The sequence below is a fragment of the Hyperolius riggenbachi genome, chromosome 6 (genome assembly GCF_040937935.1).
Source record: "Hyperolius riggenbachi isolate aHypRig1 chromosome 6, aHypRig1.pri, whole genome shotgun sequence".
Classification (NCBI taxonomy): Eukaryota; Metazoa; Chordata; class Amphibia; order Anura; family Hyperoliidae; genus Hyperolius; species Hyperolius riggenbachi.
In genome coordinates this window covers 316,694,057-316,707,131 of record NC_090651.1, presented here as the reverse complement: position 1 = coordinate 316,707,131, position 13,075 = coordinate 316,694,057, and the positions used below count along the sequence as shown (strand labels likewise).

At 45.8% G+C, this 13,075-nt stretch overlaps 1 protein-coding gene across 4 annotated transcripts in view; it reads right to left on the bottom strand.

Annotated features, from left to right (window-relative positions):
- LOC137521707 (sodium-dependent neutral amino acid transporter B(0)AT2-like) overlaps window positions 1-13,075 on the bottom strand; it is a 139,793-nt gene that overhangs the window by 21,725 nt on the left and 104,993 nt on the right. For all 4 annotated transcript variants that reach the window (XM_068241345.1, XM_068241343.1, XM_068241344.1 and 1 more), the window contains exon 7: window positions 12,305-12,546. In XM_068241345.1, coding sequence (XP_068097446.1) covers window positions 12,305-12,546 — 242 coding nt within the window. The remainder of the gene's footprint in view (window positions 1-12,304; window positions 12,547-13,075) is intronic.

Sequence of the window (13,075 nt, the reverse complement as noted above, 5' to 3'; positions counted from 1 at the left end):
ATATATATATATATATATATATATATATATATATATATATATATATATATATATATATATATATATATATATATATATATATATATATATATACATATACATACTAATGTTCTATTAATTATCCGTACTACACAACCAATTCATCATATCACAATTTATTTTTCCGCTGTCTGCTGTCTCTAAGTGTCAGCAGCAAGTCTCTAGGGACATCCTATGCATACTTTCTAATAAAAAAAAATAAAAAAATAAAATAAAACTAAAAAAAACTCTGCAGAAAAAAATTGTTTCATTTCTTTTTGGAGCACAGACAGCAACTGTATCCAAAGACCTGTTACAGAGTACCCAGATAGGTCATGGTGACCCAGAATCACTAAGAAAGTATAATCCACACCTGATCATAGATTGCCCACTGCACTAGAGCACAGGCTGGCTTACAGGCAGGTGGGTGGAGCATGTTTTCCCTGGGTATGGCCACACTGGATACCAACCCAGCTTACTATACACCAGCTTCTGTTTCAGTTGTCAGTCATTGGCTATCATTTATAAAAGTATGTTTGGTAAAAAAATCTGGGCGGGAAAATACCACATTCGGTATTTTAGACTTCTGTGTGCCAATTCATAAAAGTATTCACAGGTGCGGTAGAAATGCGGTATTTTACCGAACTAAAGCGTCGGTAATGAGAAGTTGATACATTGATGAGCAGCTGGCTGAGTTGTTACATTCCTGTTCTCCGTGCAGAGACAGCATTACAATAAAAGGGGCATCCCCAACTTCCCTTTAGATCTGCATGTATTGTTATACTGCCTCTGCTTGCCCTGAATCTGTCTATTAGTCTTTCTAAACAATCAATTTAATTGCCACAGCTTAGAAGAACTTCAAGAAACTTTACACATGCAGGCTTCTAATGTGACATAACATCTGAAACAGGTACCCAAGAGGTTAGAAACACAGCCTGGGGTAGTCAGGGAAGCCTTGTTTGTTCCAATCGCTCTGCTGCTGGCTTTTACACAGTCCCTCACTCTTATCACCTCTTCACAGCAGGCGGTATTCTGTGCGTCATTACCGCCTGCTCTAATCTTTTATGAATTGACATTTACTGACATGTGCTGAAGGAGTTCACCACAGACGTCGGTAATTTACCTCATGTCACGGACGGTTGCGGGGCCGCAGGCGCGTCCTGGAACCGCCCGTGAAGAAAAAGCGATCGCACTCGATTCCCTGCATCGATTGCGCTTCAAATCGATACAATCTGGGTTGAGTGTGTAGGGGCAGCTGAAGTCCTTTTCTTAGCAGAGTTCTTTTCATGAAGCCTGTGCCCTGTGACTTGCTAATGAAGCCAGAGGGGTAACACTCAGATGTTAATTAACAAACCAGGAGTCTTTTCAGAGCCAAGGAAGCTAATCCCAGCAGGGGGCAGACTTAGCGGAACCATTCAGCCAGGATAGGGAAACATAGAGTTATGATCTTTATGCATGTTTTAGAAGTACCATACATCGGAGAGCTGTGGGAGTTATATCCTTCTGCTGGTCCGGATCTTGTGAGTATTTTGATATACATGCCCAAGTTTGATATCATATTAATCGGTAGGTTCTGGGGATCGAGAATATGTAATTATTATTTGTGTGCCGGCCGCGCAGGTCTGCCTAGGGAACATGTCAGGATTATGAGGTTGCTAAAGCCCCTGCCCAGATGTGATTACCATAGTCCGGCCTGGGGGCCGACTCTGGAAGCCCGCCTCTGATCTCAGCTCCATTAAAAGTGAATGAGCTGCCTGGGAACGGGTCCTCCCATTCCATCCATATGAGAACATCCTGCTGCCAGCTCAGAGGACATAGGGCTGGTGGCCATTTTGCTGAACTTTGAATGAAGCTCTGAAACAAAGGAACATGTGCTGGCGGCTATCTTGATTGGCCATCTTCTGTAATCTGGAACAAAGAATTCTGCTGAACTCTGATTGAAACCAAGAACTTTATGATTTTCCCACAAGGACATATTTCCACAAACCATAAGTATTTTCTCCCTTTTTATTTCATACTGGCTATTACTGTCTTAATAATTGTGATTTTAATAATTGTCTGTATATATTAATTATTTATATTGCGTGAATAAACGACTTTCTCCAAGTCATTCACTGTCCGCTACCCTGCTTATCAGCACACACAGAACTGATCCCGGGTCTCTGAAGATACGCTACTGTTTGTTTGTTGTTGGCTAGACAGAATACCGTGTGTTTAACCGTTTTATTCGCAGGACTAGTCAGTCAGTTAGTGGGCTCCACGGTCCCATGGTAACCGCGGTGGTGGCAGTTTACTCTGAACCAGTGGGTGAAGTTGTAATCACCCGTGTCTCACAGGCTCCCTTCTGAGTTGTCTGCGGCTAATTCTTAACGGTTCCTGCGCATTGACTGCGACCAGAGTTCGCACGATCTGTGCGCCGGCACCGTTTAGAAGGCTAAGTGCGGTCAGCCACTAGGGCTCCTGTGACAGTGTTAGGCAGCGGTTGGGACCTGTGTTGTACTGAAAGTATCTGCGATAGCGCTAGCGCTATCGAGAAACGAACTAATTCGTTGGTGTAGCTGGAAGGCAATATATTTTTTATATATACAGAGAGACTGTGTAGCCAGTACCCCTCCCCAAAAGTTTTATTTTATTTGGCATGGAAATGTCCGGGAATTACCAGAACATGTGCCTGTCGGACCTGCAAAATCTTTGCCAAGCGAGAGGCATTGACGTCGGCCGCAGGAAACAACAGGACCTGATAGCAGACTTGTCCAGATGGGATACCCAGCAACTGCGGGAGCCGGGAGTGTCCGCTGAGGTGGATACCAGCCCATCTGACAGTCTAGGGGAACCAGAGACTGAAGATCCTAGGCGTACAGAGGTTGAGCATCCTGCGGGCCCTGTTGCAACAGTTACGCCAGAGAATGTCAGTGTGGACCCCAATCCCAGAGTTTCTGACAGTACTCGCCCGGAACTGGCCAGTACTGGACTGTCCATGGGTGCTGACCCGGTAATGCAGCAGGCATTACAAAAGCTGATGGAGACTGACCTGGAAAAGTACATGCAGTACATGGAAGCACGAGAGGAACGGGAGCGCCAATCTGCCGAGGCGCGGGAGAGACGACAGCATGAGCTCAACATGGCAAAGGTTCAACAGGCCAGCCGGAGTTCACCGCCCAGCCTCCCTGCTGAAGGAGCTGCACCACCCGTAAGTGCAAAATTTAAATTTGCTAATATTGAAAAAGACACAGACATTGACTTGTTTTTGCGGTCTTTTGAAAAAGCATGCCGTCAGTATCGTCTGTCCCAAGACCAGTGGGCCAGACATCTGACACCTCTGCTGCGCTACAAAGCGCTTGATGCTTTCGCAGAATTGCCTGCGGAAAAGGATAATGATTATGCTGCTATAAAAGACGCTATCATTACTAAGTACCAGCTGACGCCAGAAGCCTATCGCAAAAAGTTCAGGGCCTGGCAGAAAAAGTCTTCTGATTCGTACCGAGATGTGGTCAGCAGCTTGCTCACCACACTCCGCCAGTGGACACTAGGCCTCACCAAAGGGTCTTATGGCGTCCTGGAGGACTTGATAGTCCTCGAACAATTTCTGAACATTTGCCCTGCTGATGTACGACAGTTTGTGTTAGAACGCAGGCCGGCTTCATCCACTGTCGCTGCAGACCTTGCTGAGACTTTTGCAACTACCCGGGTGGCTGATACCCGCAGAACTGTCCCATCCAGCTGGAGAGGAGGTCAGCCCAATACCTCGGCAGACCCTCCTGCCCCTGTGAGCCGTCAGCCACAGAGGCCATCCAGCACAGCTTCTGCACCCAGGGCTGCAGCGCCTGGAGAGGTCACCTGTCACTACTGCCGCCAGCCCGGACACATGAAATTCGACTGTCCGAAGCGGAGACAGACACCACCCGCACCTGGATCATCTGCATCACCTGTACCTCACCCACAGCAGAGGCAACCCGCCAGCGAACCACAGCCTGGATCATCAGATTTCGTCCTGTTTGCACGCGGAAAGGAAATCCGCGACCGAACCGACCAGCAGCAACTTGTTAGAGAGAACGGCAAAGTTGTCACCGGATTTCGAGACACCGGAGCTGACATCACGTTAGTTCACTCACATCTTGTGCCAAAGGAGAGCATCAGCTCCAGCCGATCCCTTGCCCTTACTGGAGTAGAGGGCACCCTTGTTCACATAGCCCACGCGACAGTGAAGCTGGATTGGGGATTAGGGATCCACGAAAGGGTTGTTGGGGTTATGAAGGATCTCCCAGTCCCTGTGTTGCTGGGGACTGATTTGGGCAAGCTTGTGTCCTACTATGAACCTGCCACGACCGCCTTGTCGCTCACGGAAGGAGACGGACTCTCCACCCACCACCAGGTACTTTATACACTTGGGGGAGCACCAGGGGGAGGCGGGTTGAATGTGCCCAGTTCAAGGGTACCAGGTTCAATAGTGCCTGCTTCAAAGGCACCTGAGTTTGATGTACAGACTGTCTGCTGTGATGATGCTGTAACTGTACCTGAGTTTACTGTACAACCTGTCTGTAATGAAAAAATGTCTATACCTGTCAATGTCATTAATGCATGCAATGATGATTTGAGTAATGTCCGTCTGTGCCATTCTGACAGTGTACCTGTGCTAGCAGTACCGCGCAGCTGCACTGCTCAGAACCCGAGCTCAGAACAGGTGGAGGGGGTTCCGGCCTCCTCCCCCTCCTCTGACCGCAGGGATGAGACCTTTCAGCCGCTGGCCTCGTGTGACATGAGCCAATTGACTGAAACTGACAGCGCCGTATTCTCAGCCGCACTACAAAGTGACCCAAGCCTGGAGGTGCTCAGGCAGCAAGCCACTGAGCCCCTCGCAGACGGGGCCGCTTTCAAGGTGTACTGGGAAGGTGGGAGACTGTACAGTGAGTCTGTACAGCCCCCTACAGGTAGATCCCACGCGAATACCAAATGGCTTGTGGTCCCGAGTGCGTTCAGGGGACATGTGCTGAAATCCGCACATGGTAATCCTCTGACAGGGCACTCGGGTGTCCGCAAGACACTCGCCGGTATTCGGAACCAGTTTTATTGGCCCCGAATGAACAGGGATGTAGCAAACTACTGCAGGGCATGTGCCGTCTGTCAGGAGCTGGGAAGGTCCAGGGATTCCCGCGGGGTTCCCTTAGGTCCACAGCCACTTAGCAGGGGAACCCTGCGTGGGCTGGCTGTTGACCTAACCAACCCACTGCCCGTTGTCAGCAGTCCCGGCAGACACCACGTCCGACTGCAGTGGCGCAAACGCCCTGTCCAGAACGGTCCATGTCGGGTCAACCCTGAGGGTAGCAGACCGCGACCGGTCCAGGGGAACCGAGCCCCGGGCTCCAATAGGTTTTCCCGCCGTACCGGCAACTCGAGGCCCGTCAGCCAGGTTAGCGGCGCCGCCACACATCTTGCGGAGGTGTGGCTAAGCCGCAGACAAGGGGGAGGGCTGTCACGGACGGTTGCGGGGCCGCAGGCGCGTCCTGGAACCGCCCGTGAAGAAAAAGCGATCGCACTCGATTCCCTGCATCGATTGCGCTTCAAATCGATACAATCTGGGTTGAGTGTGTAGGGGCAGCTGAAGTCCTTTTCTTAGCAGAGTTCTTTTCATGAAGCCTGTGCCCTGTGACTTGCTAATGAAGCCAGAGGGGTAACACTCAGATGTTAATTAACAAACCAGGAGTCTTTTCAGAGCCAAGGAAGCTAATCCCAGCAGGGGGCAGACTTAGCGGAACCATTCAGCCAGGATAGGGAAACAGAGTTATGATCTTTATGCATGTTTTAGAAGTACCATACATCGGAGAGCTGTGGGAGTTATATCCTTCTGCTGGTCCGGATCTTGTGAGTATTTTGATATACATGCCCAAGTTTGATATCATATTAATCGGTAGGTTCTGGGGATCGAGAATATGTAATTATTATTTGTGTGCCGGCCGCGCAGGTCTGCCTAGGGAACATGTCAGGATTATGAGGTTGCTAAAGCCCCTGCCCAGATGTGATTACCATAGTCCGGCCTGGGGGCCGACTCTGGAAGCCCGCCTCTGATCTCAGCTCCATTAAAAGTGAATGAGCTGCCTGGGAACGGGTCCTCCCATTCCATCCATATGAGAACATCCTGCTGCCAGCTCAGAGGACATAGGGCTGGTGGCCATTTTGCTGAACTTTGAATGAAGCTCTGAAACAAAGGAACATGTGCTGGCGGCTATCTTGATTGGCCATCTTCTGTAATCTGGAACAAAGAATTCTGCTGAACTCTGATTGAAACCAAGAACTTTATGATTTTCCCACAAGGACATATTTCCACAAACCATAAGTATTTTCTCCCTTTTTATTTCATACTGGCTATTACTGTCTTAATAATTGTGATTTTAATAATTGTCTGTATATATTAATTATTTATATTGCGTGAATAAACGACTTTCTCCAAGTCATTCACTGTCCGCTACCCTGCTTATCAGCACACACAGAACTGATCCCGGGTCTCTGAAGATACGCTACTGTTTGTTTGTTGTTGGCTAGACAGAATACCGTGTGTTTAACCGTTTTATTCGCAGGACTAGTCAGTCAGTTAGTGGGCTCCACGGTCCCATGGTAACCGCGGTGGTGGCAGTTTACTCTGAACCAGTGGGTGAAGTTGTAATCACCCGTGTCTCACAGGCTCCCTTCTGAGTTGTCTGCGGCTAATTCTTAACGGTTCCTGCGCATTGACTGCGACCAGAGTTCGCACGATCTGTGCGCCGGCACCGTTTAGAAGGCTAAGTGCGGTCAGCCACTAGGGCTCCTGTGACACCTCACTACTCTGGAATTTCAGCTTTTCATGCGGTAACAGCTTTTATGAATTGACACTTTCCTAAGTGCTCGGTAAAGTCAGTGGTAATGCTTTATGAATCGAGGCCATTGTCGGGTGGATAGGTAGGGGCATGGCTCGGTGGATAGGTAGGGGCATGGCTCCAGTTGCTCACAAGGAGATTAGCAAGCTGCTCCCACAGATCTCTCAGACACCTATACTATGAAGTTGAACTTTACAATGCCTTGTATTTAGGAAATCCATCAGCTCATATTTGGTGTTTTGGGAGTCTGTCAGAAGTGAAGCGTCTGTTAGCAGGAAAAGATTATTATGACACCGTTCACAGGAAGTAGGGATGCCACACTCCGCTGTAAGGCCTAGTGCACAGCAGAGCGGTTCGGCAGCGTTTTGCGATCCGCTTGCGGATGTGGAAACGCTTGGGTAATGTATTTCAATGGGCTGGTGCACACCAGAGCGGGAGGCGTTTTGCAGAAACGCATACTCCCGGGCTGCTGCAGATTTTGGATTGCGGAGGCGTTTGTGCCTCCAATGTAAAGTATAGGAAAAACGCAAACCGCTCTGAAAAACGGCAGTTCAGAGCGGTTTTGCAGGCGTTTTTTTTTACAGAAGCTGTTCAGTAACAGCTTTACTGTAACAATATAAGAAATCTACTACACCAAAAACGCTTCGCAAAATGCTAGGTGAAACGCTACAGAAAAATAAGAAAAAGCGTTTCAAAATCTGCTAGCATTTTGCGGATCTGCACCAGGCCTAACAGCAGTAATTCAGCCATAAACCAGAATGAGGATCACAATAATTTGTTTGCCTTTTTCCTAATGGAGAGCTGCACAGAAAGTTTTATGGGCAAACTGCCATGGCGACAGTCTAGTTTACAACACTGATACTAAGGCAGTATCACTGATCTATAAAGTATCACTAAGCAGTATCATTATTATAAACAAGACAAAGCATATAATCACAGGGAATGTTACATATTAATATTTTATGGTCGCATATGACAAAAGCAATGTCAAGTTAAAGGACCACTATCGTGAAAAAAAGTAGGCAGTTAAAATCTGACAGAACCGACATGTTTTGGGCCAGTCCATCTCTTCATGGGGGATTCTCAGGGTTTTCATTGTTTTCAACAGCATTTCCTGAATAGCGGTTGCAAAGTCTAACTGATAAAATAGTGCGCAAGTGAGTAGGGAGGCTGGCATCTTACTATTTTGGCAGCAGGGGTGTAGCAATAGGGGGTGCAGAGGTAGCGACCGCATCGGGGCCCTTGGGCCAAAGGGGCCCCGAAGGGCCCTCCCTCAATTACAGTATTAGCTCTCTTTTGGTCCTGTGATCATAATAATTACTTCTATAGATACTTTGAATAGTGGTAATCATAAACCACCTTCTCCCCATTCCCTTCTTGCACCTCTGCCACTGTAGTTGCCATTGGCAGGTTTTGGTGCGCCGTATCAATTGTTATGTATAGAGTGCTTGGGGGGCCCTAATGTAAAACTTGCATCGGGGCCTGCAGCTCCTTAGCTACGCCACTGTTTGGCAGTTAAACTGCAGTTCAGGAAATGCTGTTGAAAACAAAGAAAACCCTGAGAATCCCCTATGAGGAGATGGACTGGCCCAAAACCTGTCAGATCTGTCGGTGAGATACACATGTGATGTATATAAATAAAGTTACATTTGAGCCCCTGGAGTTACCCTCGAGCTGGAGTTACCTTCAGGCCAGCAGAACATGTTTTGTTACATTGCAGTTCCACCTTTATCTTGTCCTAACCGGTTTTATCTGGTTTTTAAAGGCCAGAATCATTGCCTGTGAACGGGGTGTCCACGCTTGGCTGTGCTGTATTGCGCAAAAGCGGATATCATAGATTTGTACTGTGATCACGCGCCTATGAAAGCGACCGAATATGCGCTTGTGTTAAGGTTCAGGGAGTATAATTAGGTTGGGAAAACGCCTGGACTCCAGGACTTTGCTGAGACCAACAGACGAGATGGATTGTGTTGCCAGGTGTTTTCCCCTACGGAGGACTGACGGAGTCCCCTCTTACTTGGGTGATATTGCTACACTTGGTAAAGAAAGTTGATGCATGCTTACTAATAATTACTAAACCTTAAACTATGATTCTGCAAGCCTAGAAAATGATTATAACAGGATTGTAGCTCAATAAATATTATTGAACCTTTCCTCGTGTTTTGCTGCAATTCATTTTACCCACTATGGGGGTGAGTTAAGTTAGAGGGTTTAAAAACTCTTCCCATGAGGCAAAACAGTCGGTTCAGTCAGATTTTAACTGTCTACTTTTGTCGCGATAGTGGCCCTTTAAGTCGACATAACACAGCAGATGTACCCTGTGGTGGAAACTGTACGTGACTAGAGCAACAAGCAGGGAACCTTCAAACGCATGATGGGATGTGCAAATCTGAGTAGGAGTCATTTTTGGGTACCTGGAGTCGGAGTCAAGTGGTTTCATAAACTGAAGAGTCGGATGATTTTTGTATGGGCCTCCACAGCCCTGATGACCACCTGTTTGCTACAGCACTGACATCCAAGAGATATTCACAGATTCCGATGCTAGTCTACTTTAGGGAACCAAGCTGGAAACCTCATAGGGAAATTCAGCTAATGAAAGTGGGCGGATTGGCAACCTCCTGAACTGCAAGGCTTTAACAACAACAAAACATTTGTAAAGTGCTTTTCTCCCATTGGACCAAAAACGCGTAAGCTTGTCTCAGATCAGAGCATAATGGTGCGTACCGGGGAAAAGGTTATGTGATTATAAATGCCAGACTAAACATGAAGCTTTTCAGTTTTGATTTAAATGTGTCCAGGGTTGGAGCGGTCTTGATTACATTTGGCAAGGTGACAACCTATGTTAACCAGTTCAGCACCGTTCACCTCCCATTCATTCACCAATAACTTCATTGCTACTTATCACAATTAATTGATCTGTATCTTGTTTTTTCCGCCACTAATTAGGCTTTCTTTCGGTAGTACATTTTGCTAAGAATTATTTTTTTCTAAATCCATTTTAACAGGAAGATTAAGAAAGAAATGAATAAACTTCATTATTTCTCAGTTTTTTGCCATTATAGTTTGAAATTAATATATTTTAGTTTGTAATCAAAACTCATGTATTTTATTTTCCCATCTGTCCCGATTATTACACCGTTTAAATGATGTCCCTATCACAATTTATGGCGCCGATATTTTATTTAGAAGTAAAGGTGCATTTTTTCAATTTGCGCCCATCACTATTTATAAGCTTATAATTTAAAATAGTATAATAACATACTCTCTTGACATGCATATTTAAAAAGTTCAGACCCTTGGGTAACTATTTGTTGTTTTTGGTTTTTTTATTTATTTATTTTTTTAATAAAAAATGTATTTGGGTAATTTTTGGTGTGGGAGGGAAACAGCTAATTTTACATGTTAAATATTATAATTTAGAAAAGGTGGGGGGTAAGGCTGCGCGTCCCTAAACACATGCTGCAATTGAATGGTTAATCGCACAGGCATACACCGCCTCTGCCAGACTGAAAAATGCATGCCCTGCATTCAAGACAAGTGCTAACATTTATTAAACTAGGAGGAACTTTAGCTTCCAATATGGTTTGCATGCAAAGTATATTATACTAGACACTTGTGCCACGGTGAGGCAAACCTCCGGGCAAGTGACCTAACCTAAATTTAAAACCTTGGGAGCAGCTAAGCAAAAAAAAAAAAAAAAAAGTGTAACTTACATTTGGTTGAACAGCGAGGAGAACGCCAGCGCATACCACTAAGGCTGCCTCCGAAATGACCACCAGCTCAGTGTGCAGCACCTAAATAGATTTTCTGCACACTTTGCATTCAATTCAGATGCAAATCATATGCAAATCTGCTACTACTTATTATGCAAACAGGAAACTCAGGAGGAGGGGCTGGGAGCAGCTACCTGACCGTTACATAGTTACAAAGTTAAGAAAAGGTGGAGGGAAAAGGCTGCGCGTCCCTAAACACATGCTGCAATTGAATGGTTAATCGCACAGGCATACACCGCCTCTGCCAGACTGAAAAATGCATGCCCTGCATCCAAGACAAGTGATAACATTTATTAAACTAGGAGGAACTTTAGCTTCCAATATGGTTTGTATGCAAAGTATATTATACTAGACACTTGTGCCACGCAAATTTAGGTTAGGTCACTTGCCCGGAGGTTTGCCTCACCGTGGCGCAAGTGTCTAGTATAATATACTTTGCATGCAAACCATATTGGAAGCTAAAGTTCCTCCTAGTTTAATAAATGTTAGCACTTGTCTTGGATGCAGGGCATGCATTTTTTAGTCTAGCAGAGGCGGTGTATGCCTGTGCGATTAACCATTCAATTGCAGCATGTGTTTAGGGACGAACAGCCTTTCCCCCCACCTTTTCTTAACTTTGTAACTATGTAACTGTCAGGTAGCTGCTCCCAGCCCATCCTCCTGAGTTTCCTGTTTGCATGATAAGTAGTAGCAGATTTGCATAGGATTTGCATCAGAATTGAATGCAAAGTGTGCAGAAAATCTATTTAGGTGCTGCACACTGAGCTGGTGGTCATTTCGGAGGCAGCCTTAGTGGTATGCACTGGCGTTCCTCGCTAAATATTATAATTGCTTAATAAAAAATTTTTACCTTGTTTTTTTGTAAATCTTTTGTATATCTACCTTTCTGCACTGTTCCACTTTTTTCTGGAATATTAAATATTTAATAAGCTTGACTTCTGATGTACTAACGAAACTCATGTCCTAGAAAGAGAGACTGCAGTGTAATTTGCGTTACAAGTTCAGTTCCTGATTGTACTGCTGGGACTGTGCCTTGCTACTGTGCGATTGCATTGTGTGTGGGGTGTTCCCGTATTTTGGCCTAAGCGCAAAGTTGACCCAAATACGAAACGCTGGATTGAGTGCAGACCACTCGATAGCAGAGTGGGAATTGTTGGAGTGTCTAGCAGCAGTTAGTGGTGACAATGAGAAGTGTTTTTGAAGGGTGACAGTCTTGTGTTAGCTTGAATAAGGCTGCTTCCCCTCTCGATCTGGTCTAACCCCCAGTCGGGAACCGTCTCTACAGGCTTGCCGTGGGGTCAGTTCCTGAAAACCCTGTCCACCTGTTCAGTGCTATATGGCAATATTCGGGAGTATCCTGGTGTACCGGATTAGCTATACTGAATTTGAGCATCAACACTATTTGTTAAAAAGGTGAAACGTTTGAGCAGAACGTTTTTGAGTGTGAGCCTTGGCCAACAAAGTGCAACAATGCAGGAGGCATTTCAGCCAAGGCAATCATCTGGTGAACTTTGGGAATACCTCTTCAGACTCTGCGCCCTGGATGTAGACCCACTCAATGCTGTCACTCCTCCCCAATGTTCTCAGGTACATTGACCAACACCCAATGTGCATGTACTGCAGCAACCCAATGGAGAGAACTACAAACAAAACAAAACCACTTACTCTTGAACACATCTCCCCGCAATAACATTGGCTCGGAATCCGAGGACAGCGAACACTACAAAAGTGGCCAAGATGGAGGTCATGAAGTTGATGAAGGACACCAGAATGGCATCAAAGTGGCAGTTATTATGGCGATCATTATAGCTGGAGTACGCAATCACGCTGCCGAATCCCAGGCCCAGAGCAAAGAAGACCTGAGTGGCTGCCTGGCGCCAAACCTGAACGTCACCCCAGATCTCCAGCTGAAAAGCAAAAATACACTATTTACTACAATAAAAATAAAAGTAACTTAATAACTTAAGTAAATGGATGAGCTGATGGTCATATCACACTTAGGCTCCCTGCACACTGCAAATCCGTTTTCCGATTCCGATTCCGATTCCGTTTCCGATTCCGATTCCGATTCCGTTTCCGATTTTCCTTGAATACATTCAACAGAAAAACGGATCAAAAAACGCAGCATGCAGTTAAGATTAAAAATCTGAATCGGAATCGGATGTAAAAACAGATTAAAAATCTGAATCTGAATCTGATTTGCTTGCAGTGTGCAAGAGGCCTAAAAACGGAGGCACTGCACCTAACACTTAAAGTGGGTTTAAACCAAAATGTACTACTATAATAAAACCATTCTTCAGTTACTGTGCTAGCATGCTATTTTACCCAGCTTACCACAAGGTGTTTTTTCCACCTCAAGTCTGGTCTGTATCACTGCTAACCCTATGTAATAGATTTCAATGTCCGGTCTGTAGTCACTGCTAACACTATATATTT